Source organism: Dermochelys coriacea, chromosome 19, assembly GCF_009764565.3.
Source record: "Dermochelys coriacea isolate rDerCor1 chromosome 19, rDerCor1.pri.v4, whole genome shotgun sequence".
In the NCBI taxonomy this organism is placed as follows: domain Eukaryota; kingdom Metazoa; phylum Chordata; order Testudines; family Dermochelyidae; genus Dermochelys; species Dermochelys coriacea.
In genome coordinates this window covers 19169448-19182208 of record NC_050086.2, presented here as the reverse complement: position 1 = coordinate 19182208, position 12761 = coordinate 19169448, and the positions used below count along the sequence as shown (strand labels likewise).

Below are 12761 nucleotides of genomic sequence, written 5' to 3'. Positions count from 1 at the left end.
TTGGGAAAGTGCAAAAAAAACGTTTTGACCCATCCACAGTTTTTAGTATCCAGAAAGACATTTCGAGCCCTGCTATGTACCCCAAGTACACTATTAGCAGCTTTACAGGTACAGACCCAAAGACAGTGGACCAGTTCTGAATCGCATGTTATTTTCAAATTATTTAGAAGTTTTTACTCTCTTTGCAATATCAGTGGTTTTATGGAAGCTATGGAGTGCTGCCAGTTACAGACAAAGATTACATTTTCCAAGAAACCTGCTGATATTTAAGTCTTCAGTGTGAATCCACATACTGAACTCCTCACAACACTGAACATTCTGGAATTTAAATTACTGCACACTCCTTAATCTCCACTGGAGTTCAAGAACACAATATCACAGAGCACAAAGACTGCATTTCAGAAATGATCCTGCATATTGGAAGGCACCTGTATCATTCACAAATAAAAAGACTGAGCAGATTAAAAATCCCAGAGTACATCCCCAAATTTGGCTGTGGAATCAAAAGCAACTAATAGAGCTGATAAAATCCTGCATAGTGTAGAACATCTTCAGTTGGTATTAAGGAAATTTGAACAAATGTGTTTTCAAAAGTTACCCATGCAATGAAGTCATACTAGCTAGTCAATTTCTGGGTTAAAATACCCTTACTTGAGAACTCCTCACAACACAACTTCAACACCTTCTAGACTAGAGTCCTACAAGTCCCTTGCCCAGCCATTTATATCTATCCTCAAGCCATGATGTGGATATTATCATAACCCACACTTAGAGAAATGCATCTCTAAGCAAATAAAAGCTGGCAGAAACTCACTGGACTGACTTCCAAAAGAAATCGCCCACACAAGCCAGAATATCAACATACTGAAGATGGATAAGGTATTATTTTGAACTGCCTTCACTTGGTTTGTGGAAATTTTAGACTGTTTAAAAGGAGAAACTGGCATCTTGTCACTGAAATATTCAGGTAAGTGCATGAAGCAGTTCCATTTATGTCTCTAGATCTGTTCGAAGAACACTCTAAAGAGGAAGAGGAAGTTTTCATTTATAAGACCAAAATAATGGAGGGAAATTATCCCCTCCCCTCCCCCAAAAAAAACAACAAAAAACCTCCTCCTGCAAAGGGACCCGTTCTTGCTAGGATTTCCAGAGACTATATTATTCAATTTGCTGAAGAGCTTACTCCTGGACTTGTGTTAAAATGCAGTTAGAGTGAAAACTTCAGTGTAATGACGAACATGGATTCAACTGTTCAGCTGGAACTAGACAGAACATAAAATCCATAGGCAGACTGGAGTTCAAATGTCGTCCCAGTCAAAACAAGCTAGTTGCTTTCCCCACTGAGCCATCTACTCAGCCCTTAAGTGTTCTAAGAGTCACTGTGAGGAGTTGACAGTAGAAAAGTAAAAGCAAAGTGATGACTGATTTGGATTAAGAAAAATGTGCAATTTAGTATGCTGGAACATACATCTTTACTTGTGAAAGTCTAAGACAAACTGATGCACTGTCTCCTGAAGCAACTAGGATTTCATTCAACACTAAGGACGATTCCAATAATTTTAAAAAAAAAAAAAAAAAAAAAGTGTCAAACCCAAATTTGCCTTCAGGGAAGTGAAAGTAGCAATACATTCAGAGCTACACAGATCAAACACAGTGAGAATTTTTAAACCTTAATCTATAAAATTTGAAAATGGTATGCCCTCACTTTCATAACCAATCAGAAACAAGAAATGTATATTATACCTGTCTGAAATATTTCATCAAGTCTCTCTGCCACCTTCTGTGGGAGGCCTGCCTCTATCAGTGTCTTGTAGTGTTCTGTGTGAGTTACACTGGAAGTATCCATTGGTTCTTCCTCTTCTTTTAACTGTACCGCATTACCATTCACCTGATTAGCCATTTTATTATGCTGCTGGAAAAAATTCAGGAGCTATATTACATTAAGCCAGAAATAACTAGTTTGTAGGACAACGCATGATTTATCTAAACTAATTGGTATACATGCTGCAAATGACCTGTATCAAAATCGTATTTAATGCTTTTGGGATGCAGCTGATTTAAGTTTCAATAAGTACAGTCATGTAACATTGTGGAACATGTACATGGAAGAATTTACATTTTTAAGTACTTCATGTACATCAAATCTAAACTCAACTTTGATTGTCAGTAAGGTATCTGGTTACCATAGCAGCTGGAATGTACTGGTGTATTACATAATACCCTTCAATTGGTGAACAATAAGCCACATCAAAACTACTGCTATTTTCATCTCCCATTCCTCTAATCTTAAAATGATTATTTTTTATGCAGGGTATCTTAACATATCAATGTCAATATGTTTGCCAACTTTCACATAGTTTCCTGGCTTGCTGTCATGCCTTCTTTCAAACCCAACTTAATGTTACATGAGAGGCCATACTTTTGCTCAGCATGCTTCAGAACTCAAACAGGGAAAGTGCCATACTACGACATATTACCAATTTCAATCCATAGTGGTACAAATCTGAAAGTGAAAAACCACTTCAGGTAGAATGTTTTAGATTCTGCAAATTGTAGCATAACAAGATATTTTGAATTTTACTAGTTTCAAATGCAGCCATGACTGCAGCATCCTGAATTTCTCATAAGTAAAAGACTTGATGCAACAATCAATAGAGGTTGCAAGGATGTGCATTCAAAAAAGAGGCACAGCTACTGTCTTAGACAACTCTAATGGGCTTTGCCTAATTCACTGTAAAATTTGTCTCAATTTCTCTATTAGCCAGCCAATAGATGTTTTCACCTCAGCTTTCATGGCTGAGGTTGCAAACAACTACCTAATTAGGATTGTCAACTGTATAAGATCAGCAGAGATGCAAATGGTGCTAGGCCTTATAAGACATGAAAGAAAAGTTGATGATGCATGTATCAGCGATGGAACGGTAACTACACAGACATATGCAACATAAAAGGAGCAATGCCATGGAAATAAAATAAAAAATAAAATGGAATACATGATTTGAAGATGGTTCAAGAATAAACTTTTTCTAATGTTTAAGCCTCAAGATATCTAGTCAGCTACCACAGAACAAATCTCCTAAATAACTACACCCAAGACAAGCAACGTATCCAAAGCTTCCAAACTAAAGCCTATGCACTGCTCTGAAAATGCACCAGGGCAAACTTGCTGGCTTGAGCCAAATCATTCTTATTAGACAGATAAGAGAGATTCTGCAATGGATTGAGAGAACTGTGGTGACTGGGAGGGGACAAGACTCAAGTGACACACTCCCTTATGCAAGCTATATAACAAAGCCAACTTCAGCAGTGGCGTGGTATACATGTATGCAGTTAGACTGTTCATTCTGCTTCTTGATCAAGCCTCATATTACTTTTAAATAGAAACCATATGCTATAACCTAATTTGAATGTATTAAAATCACTTTAAATCATGATTTAAATCACTAGTCAGGAAGTCTCGATTTAATCATGGATTTCCACATAAAAGTGTATTCTTGTTGGTTGTTATAACCTTAATACATATTCTTCACAACTCAGGGATAGAGGAGACTCAAACTGGCGTTATAGGTTTTCCCTTCTAGTGAGAGAATGTAGTGGTAGATCTCAAATAAATGAAGGCTACGCTCAAAAAGACCTCAAGACTTCTGGAATATGCTGCTCAAACAAACAGTTATACTTTTGTTTCTACTGCCTGTCCCTCCCTTCTCACATTTATCTCCAGATGTCTCCTTGTCTAGATCTAGTCCACCCCCACAATCTTCTATTCATTGAAGATTTTGAAACTGCACTTTTAGAGAGAGGTAAGGGACTGACTGTGTACACAAATTTGCAGAGGGACAATAGGTTTGGAGGTCTGTTATTTCTCTCCTCTATATATTTATTTTAAAACATTTTTGCTATTAACAAGCATGTTATCTCTGGAGACACAAATCCACAGTTTGAGAACTGCAAAACTAAGCATCTGATGTCATCTTTTAGACTTGCACTGAGTCACATTGGGTAGATAGAAAGATTAACCTAAATAATCTATACAGAAGCCCCTGGAACCCTATAAGATTGGGTCCCTAATCCATGAACTATTGGAACTCATTTACAAAACTTTTCTTAAAAATTTCATGAATATATTGTCTCATACTATAGAATTAGAATTTATAATCCCTATTCCATGATTAGCTATAATGTATCTTAATTAAAACTAATCTTTAGATAGGTTTTTTCCTCTAAAAGCATTTCATCAAATCTGATTTCTGGATTTTTTTTTTTAAATTGTATCCACCCTGATTTAAAGTGACAATATTACTGTACAAAACATGTCAATAGAGCCATGCTTATTCACCTCTACACACAATATTCACCAAACTCATGTTATATTAAATCCCAAAACATTACTGCAACATTAAGTTTGTGCAGTGAATTACACAAAAGTCAATAAATACTAAACTAAGGCTAGAAATTTGCTCGTGTTAGGTATCTTTAAAAGTCATCCCTGCCCTCCAATAACTTGAAATAGTTTTAAAAAATTGTTTCAGGTACTATATCAGCCTTTGAGTCATCTTGTCTCTTCTCCCCCACCACCCCAAACCCTTTGCCAGTTTTTGTAGCTTGACAATCATTTTACTTTAGTTTCTCTCACTTATAGGGTTTTGCACAAGAAAATACAGGGAAAGGGTGAAACTGATTATGCAAAGTAAATAAGTGAAATAGACAAATAGCCTCAACTTCAGTAATTGCATTACCTCTAACAGTAAAAATGTTCCTCAGTGTGTAGTTTAAATTGATATCCCTTTAAGAGGCTTTTCTTAAAACTGGATTAACACTTCAAATGTCATTTTCAGAGAGTATTCAACTCTCTCCTGATGGAAAATATTAAGACTTTAGTCATGTTCTCAAGCTTACCTAAAACTTGTGCTGAGAATTATTGGCAGTACACTTTTAGCTGCAAACTTAATGCATTTGCAGTTCCACAGCTAAAGCTTCTCATAAGCTATGAAGAATTATTTCTGTAACCTAATGGTATGAAATATGTAGTGTCACTATCAGCTTGGTATTTATATAGGAGTATACAATCCAATAAGTTTTTGCTACAGTATTACTCCAATGTAGAATGCACTTTTAGTATGAATTTTAAGCCTATTTTACTTCACTTCATGCAAGTCAAGTATATTCATACCAAAGCGGTTTATCTTTGTAAAAAACACTTGAGAATTAGTATGAGATCACATAATTTAGGACTACTCTAATGCATGTGCACAAACCAGCAAAGTTAAGATTATTCATCCTTAACTATGCATTTCCTGTCATGTGTCTAACTGCAAACTCTTCTTTAAGTGTGATTCTACTCTGAAACATGAAAGTATTATGGTAGGAGTAATTTGTGTCTCAGTGATTTCCAAATGAACATGCACACTATTCCAATCACAAGCAGAGGTTTTTTTTTCCCCCCCATCTGCTAGTTTTGCAAACTCAGACAAGAATCTAAATGTTAAATGGTGATTTTTCCTTCATGCTTCATCAACACACAAGCCAAATCATATATCCCCTGCAGCACCCTTATGACCCCATTGCCTTCTATGGGGCTGCACAGGTATAACTGGAATTCAAGAGTCATACTGATGCACAAAAAGGAAGATAATCCAGCTCTCTTTCTCTTAGCTGTGTCAGCTATGCAAAGACACCAGAAGTAAACACCAGTACAATTTCTTTGTCACCAAAGAAAGTTAACTGAATATGCTATAAGATCAGTTGATTAAGAAGGTAACATGTTTACTTTCACTATTCAGACTAGAAAAGAACTTTGAAGTGAAGCAAGTGTAAAAAAGAAAAAGGAGGAGAGATGTTTGAGTTTGCACGTGGATCATGCCCATGACATGGCTGGTTGGTAGTCTGAGCCATACATGAAAGCACAAATAAAACTGATTAGGTACACATACAGAAATTGCACAACCCAAGTTTCGGGGGGACAGGGAGATTCTTTAACCCAGATGTATGCAAAGATTATAGATACACTTCCAGAAGGATCATTTACTTTGCTATGCGTAAAATCTGTAAAATGTGCAAAGACAGGTGGACTTCAGGATGTGCATACGTATAAAGATGTGCCTACTGAGCAAGCAGCAGTATATAAAGTTTGGGAGCAACTGTAGATTGTAAGTGTGGATGTTTTGTGTAGAATCCATATTGGTGTCCAGGCCATTACCTAACTGCACCATTTTGAAGTTGCAGAATGGTGTTTTACATAAGACTCCATATTAGCACTGCCAACTATGCAACTGAAGACAGCACTATTATTTTTGTTGAGTTACCTGCCCACCCATATCTCAAAGTCTTAAAATAATTAACCCTCATTGAGGTCTAGCCACATGCAAAGTTGGAACTCCAGGTATTTTTTAGTTACCTGGGGTGGGGGAGGAGTAATGCGCAAGTAATTCAAGTAGTCAAACCTACACTTTTCCCAGCAAAATAGTTCTCCTTTAGTATAAATCCAGCTACAAGATGATACAGCTGCTGAGAACATGGACTTGTTCTGGACTGCTATTCAACTTGCTACAACAGTTGTGCTACCATTAAGCAGCAAAGCTGTACATAATCAACTTTAAAGTGCAGCAGACGTAACTAAAAACCTTATGGATATTCTGCTCTGAGCCTGCACCAAAGCCATTTCAAAGGGCTTGTCTCCGCTTACTGGTGGACTGATGCTGCAGCGCTCAATCCAGGGATCAATTTACTGAGTCTAGTGAAGACCCACTAAATCAAATGCCGATCGCTCTCCTGTCGACTCCGGTTCCCCACCAGGATGAGAAGCATAAGGTAAGTTGACGGGAGAAACTCCCATCGACCCAGCATGGTGTAGACACCGCAGTAAGTCAATGTAAGATATGTCAACTCCAGCTACGTTATTCACGTAGCTGGAGTTGGATAATTTAGATTGATTTAGCCCCATAGTGTAGACCTGCCCTAAATTTCCCCACCCCCAGCCATCACCATCTACTAGACAGCTAATCCCTCATTGGAGGTTTAAAAACATTACATTGATAAATCATATGGCTGAACTTCAAAATGTTCAATGTATCAAAAAAGGGGTTTTTTGAAACTGAAAAATTATGTCCTACCCCAGTAGCTTTACTGAAGCACAGCAGAACAGATTTACCCATCCCGCCACCCAAAAAAAAAAAAAGTTACCTTCAGTCTAAGATCATGTTTCAGAGTAGCAGCCGTGTTAGTCTGTATCCACAAAAAGAATAGGCGTACTTGTGGCACCTTAGAGACTAACAAATTTAGCTACAGCCCACTTCATCGGATGCACAGAATGAAACATATAGTAAGAAGATGTTTATAATACACACCCACATACAGAGAAGGTGGAAGTTGCCATACAAACTGTAAGAGGCTAATTAATTAAGACGAGCTATTATCAGCAGGAGAAAAAAAATCTTTTGTAGTGATGATCAAGATGGCCCATTTAGACAGTTGACAAGAAGGCGCCAGGATACTTAACATGGGGTAATAGCCACTCAGTGGCTGGGTCATTACACATGTAGAATGTATTCACATATTGAATCTATTACCCCATGTTAAGTATCCTTACGCCTTCTTGTCAACTGTCTAAATGGGCCATCTTGATTATCACTACAAAAGATTTTTTTTCGCCTGATAATAGCTCATCTTAATTAGCCTCTTACAGTTTGTATGGCAACTTCTACCTTCTCTGTATGTGTGTGTATTATATACATCTTCTTACTATATGTTCCGTTCTATGCATCCGATGAAGTGGGCTGTAGCCCACAAAAGCTTATGCTCTAATAAATTTGTTAGTCTCTAAGGTGCCACAAGTACTCCTGTTCTTTCTAAGATCATGGACAGTTTAAATCCAAAAGAAGAATTTAATAAAGATGTGAGGGAATGCAAGGGTTTATAACGGAAGTTGAACAGTGACTTGAATTACTGAAGAACCTCACTAGCTCACACTTCCGACTGGCAATCCAGAAGAAAGTTTTGCAAGTTCTACACACACCAAAAAAAAAAAAAAACAATTATAATGCATCAGTTTACCTTAAGTCAGTGGTTTTCAACCTTGGTCCAGGACCCAAGGGGCCCAAGACTATGTCTAAGATTTCCAAATGGGTCAACATCTTCAACTGAAATGTAGGGGGTCCACAAAATGAAAAAAAGGTTGAAAACCACTGCCTTAAGCAATTCTTGTGATACAAATAAGTAGTTATTTATGACAGTTTCAATTATATAAGATATACTACAAAACATTAATTAGTGTAAAAGTAGTAAACAAGCTACAGGACTACGTTTTTGCTATGAAACTACTGCCTTCATGCAAATTAAGAGCTTTGCAAATTACCAAGGTCCTAAAGTCTAACTTCTAGTACAGTAAATACAATTGTTACAATGAGTATTTAACACATCCACCCCTCCAGACCAGCTATTCTTAACCTTTCCCATAAAATGACCTCATGATATGGGAAAGCATAGGGACACCTCCCCCACATCTAGAGGGAGGTCATTACAACCCCAGGTTGAGAGGCTATGCTCAAGAATATCTATATAGATGTATAATACCCTGTCATCATGGTATGAATGTCGAAGGCTGTATCTTCACTGCAGAATTAACTCATATTACATTATCTACATTTGAGTCAACTCCCTCTCAAATTAGCCTAACACCACTCCAGTTGCAAGAGGCTACCTATGTCAATTGGAGGGTTTCTACCAGTGACCTTGCACTGGGGGTTAGGTCAGTTTAACCACATTGCTCAGGGGTATGGACTTTTTTTTTTTTTTTTTTTTTTTTTTTTTTTTACACACCTCTGAGCAACATAGATATACCGACCTAATTTCCTAGTATACATTAGGCTTCGGTGATTGTACTAGCAGCTGACAAATTGTGCTAACCCCCCACTTCATCCCACAAAAAGGTAAGCCAACTCAAGTTAAAGGTTTGGGTGTGGATGGGACTCAAGTTAGGGACAACACTTGAGTTATCACTCAAATTAACTCTGCAGTGAAGACATGCCCTCACATCCATGAATTTATCTTCCAAAAGGACACTTCAGTTCTCGATCTGTAAAACAGAGATAATAATCATTTATCTACTACACAGTGATACTGCCAGAATAAATCCAATATTAATTACTGTGATTCACGTCATAACTACCTAGACAGACACTTGAGTAGGGATGTTAAATACTCTTAGGAAACACAGCTTTTAGAATAAAAAGGTTAAGTAGAATTTTGCTAGTCTGCAAACCCTATAATTTACACAGAAAAGCCAGTCACTTCACAGACAGGATTAAAAAAGCACTGTAGTTTGAAATTACAGAAGCTTTTTTACTCCTACAAAATATACTGTGTATGACACTAGTAATTGTTCTGTAATACATCACAAATATGACTCCAAAATGTTTATGTGGCCCTCACAATGCTCTCCACAGCACAAAAGTATCAAAGCCGGTGGAATCTTCTTGCTCAGTACTGGGAGAGAAGACAAAAAAGATACAAAGAAAAGTCTATGCAACTTCCTCTAAATAAACCTATGTTGAACCATAGGCCAAGTAGAGTAACTGGCTACATACACTGAGTAATGGAGAACAAGGCCACTAACATACAGTAGCTAAATCCACTTTAAAAACCTGTATTTTTATTCAAAATGATACTGAATGGAAGTTTGGTAAAGTTTACAAAAGAAAATGCAATTTCACAGTGATCAGGTCCTAGAGAATTTTATCTTTCTCGCACTAAGTAAGATTTACCATCTAGAACGAAACAGGTAAGTAGTAACTTGAATTATTTTAAATAGGTTTAATGTAAAATTTAGCTTACTAAAACCCACACTAGCAAAATACTTCCTACGGGTGGTTTTAGAGAGAACGGATGTGTCGTCGTCATCATCGTGGCAACACAGATAAGTGAGCACTTCGTCAAGGTAGTTCCTAGCCAATCCACGCACACGTGGCCGTGCAGGTAAGGGGTCTCACGTGGCCACGGGGCTTTGCCGCCAGGCAGCTTCCCTGAGCTGCTATGTAGCGGCACAGGCTGAGGAGGGAGCGAGCTGCGCCTTACACACAGCAGATGTAAGGCAAGAGGGTCGGCGTTAAGCCTCACGCGGAGCAGGAGCCAGCGCCGGCCTCTCGTCGCCCACATGCAGGAGCCAATCCACGTGGTGGAGCGGAGCGGAGCGGAGCGGGTCAGTCTCCCGCCACCCTCGCCGCCGGGCCCGACCCGTACGCACAGCGGGCCTCCCCCCACTCCGCCGGGAAGCAGCCGCCCACCAGCCACGGTGGGCCGCTCGCTGCGCGCCCCACAGCCCTGCCGCTTCAGCCTGCGCCGCTGCCGCCGCAGCTGCCTCCCTCCCCAGCCAAGTGCCCAGAAGCGCCTCTGCGAGCGCGGCCTACGGCCCCCGCCTTCCACAAGGCCCGGTCGCCCTGGGCCCGCCTCCTCTCGCGCCGGGCCTCGCTCGAGCGCGTGGCTACCCATCCTGGGCGCAGGCCCGGCCGCGGACTCTCCGCCTAAGAGCGCGGCAGCCCGGCTCTTCCCCTCCCCGCGGCGGCCGCCGCCTCCCGACACTCACCGGAGCGCGGCCTGCGCGGCGCGGCTGAGGCCTGAGTAGCGACTGCAAATGGCGCGCGCGCACTTCCTCTCTCCTCATGGACGGCGGCGCGACCCCGGCAACACGCGGGGTTTCCCGGAACTGCTTCCAGGGCTCCCTGCGGTAGCCAATCAGCATATTGGGCCTCAGACGAGCACCATCCGAAACCTATTAGAGGTGGGAGGCGGGACACCGTTATTCCCTCTGGCCAATTGGAGAAATCAGCAAGACCAGCCGCGCAGAGCTCGGGGATTTAACGCGGCAGCCACGTTCCTCCCGCCGCCCGGCTGAACAAAGGGAGGGCGAGAAGCGCCCCGCCCCTTGGTCCCGAGCGGCCTCCAGAGCTGGGCGGGGCCGCCTGCCGCAGGGTCTGGCGAGACCAGCCCTGCGGGGTGTTTCCCAGCCTGCTTTACCGTCCTGACGGGAAGATTTCCTAACCCAAACCGCCCTCGCTGCCTTTGAGGTCTGCTGCCTCTTGCCCTATGGCCCGGGGTTAGCGGGAACACGTACCGTCCCTCCTCCCTGTAACCGCTTTTATGTCCTTGAAAACGGGTATCCTGCCCCTGCTGGCTCATTCTCCTGACTGAACAAACCCCTTTTTTCAGTCTTCCCTCACAGGTCATGTTTTCCGGACCGTCCATCGGTTGTGTTGCTCTTCTCTGGACTTTCTCCAATTTGTCCACATCCTTCCTGAAATGTGGCGCACAGAACTGGACACAGTTGAGGCCTAATCAGCGCGGAGTAGAGGGGAAGAATTACTTCTTGTGTCTTGCTTACAATACGCCTGCTAATACATCCCAGAATGATGTTTGCTTTTTTTTGCAACAGCGTTACACATTGGACTCATATTTAACTTGTGATCCACTATGACCCCCAGATCCCTTCCCACAGTACTCTTTCCCAGGCAGGCATTTCCCATTTTGTCTGTGTGCAACTTCCTAAGTGGAGTACTTTGCATTTGTCTCAATTGAATTTCATCCTGTTTACTTCAAACCATTTCTCCAGTTTGTCCAGATCATTTTGAATTTTAATCCTATCTTCCAAAACACTTGCAACCCCTCCCAGCTTGGTATCATCCACAAACTTTGTGTGTACTCTCTATGCCATTACCTAAATCATTGATGAAGATATTGAACAGATGATACTTGCTTCAGAGTAGCAGCCGTGTTAGTCTGTATTTGCAAAAAGAAAAGGAGTACTTGTAGCACCTTAGAGACTAACAATTTTATTTGAGCATAAGCTTTCGTGAGCTACAGCTCACTTCATCGGATGCATTCAGATATTTGCTTGTCATTAGCAGTGTTAAGAAGTCAATTTCATTATATACTCCATGCTGATCTGGCTGGGCCGCAAAGGGATAGAGAGTATTTAAGAACTGCTTTGAAGTCTTTGGAAGTACTTTAAGGGCTTGGTGACTCTTACAGTGGAGCAGCGGCACTGGTGCTGCTGCAGCGCTGTAGCAATTAGTGAAGATGCTACCTCTGCAGAAGTTAACCCACCTCTGTCAGGGTTCCCTCCCCACTCTGAGCTCTAGGGAACAGATGTGGGGACCCACATGAAAGACCCCCTAAGCTTATCTCTACCAGCTTAAGTTAAAAACTTCCCCAAAGCACAAATTCTTCCTTGTCCTTGGAATGGTATCCCTGCCACCACCAAATAAGTTAGACAAAGATTTAGGAAAAGGACTACTTGGAGTTCCTGTTTCCCCAAAATATCTCCCCAAGCCCCTTCACCCCCTCTCCTGGGGAAGCTTGAGAGTATACAAGGTGAGCACAGACCAGCCTCTTGGGTTTTTAGGAACTAAAAACCAATCCAGTTCTTAAAAGCAGAACTTTATTATAAAGAAAAAGTAAAAGAAGCACCTCTATAAAATCAAGATAGAAGATAATTTTACAGGGTAAGCAGATTCAAAACACAGAGGATTCCCCTCTAGGCAAAACTTTAAAGTTACAAAAAAAAAAACAGGAATAAACCTCCCTCCTAGCCTAGGGAAAATTCACAAGCTAAACCAAAAGATAATCTAACGCATTTCCTTCCTATTACTTACAATTTGTAATCTTAGATGCTTAGTTCAAGTGTGGCTTTAGGAGATGTATTTTCCCTGCCCAGGTTCCTCGCTGTCCGGGAGAGAAAAAAAAGAAGCACAAAACAAAAACCTTCCCCCACA

At 40.9% G+C, this 12761-nt stretch overlaps 1 protein-coding gene and 1 long non-coding RNA gene across 4 annotated transcripts in view; one reads left to right on the top strand and one right to left on the bottom strand.

The window, feature by feature from the left end:
- The window catches only part of HNRNPR (heterogeneous nuclear ribonucleoprotein R), a 47696-nt gene extending 36716 nt beyond the window's left edge, over positions 1 to 10980 (bottom strand). The window contains exons 1-2 of one of the 3 annotated variants that reach the window (XM_038377631.1): positions 10577 to 10980; positions 1744 to 1912 (exon numbers count right to left, since the gene is read on the bottom strand). In XM_038377631.1, the coding sequence (XP_038233559.1) occupies positions 1744 to 1912; positions 10577 to 10732 (325 nt within the window). In that variant the 5' untranslated portion in view covers positions 10733 to 10980. The remainder of the gene's footprint in view (positions 1 to 1743; positions 1913 to 10576) is intronic. The other 2 variants (XM_038377632.2, XM_038377634.1) reach the window with 2 other exon arrangements.
- Positions 10014 to 12144, top strand: LOC122458304. Its single transcript, XR_006278284.1, has 2 exons — positions 10014 to 10192; positions 11200 to 12144. It is a non-coding gene; the product is annotated as an uncharacterized LOC122458304 (long non-coding RNA).
- The last annotated feature ends 617 nt before the right edge of the window (positions 12145 to 12761 follow it).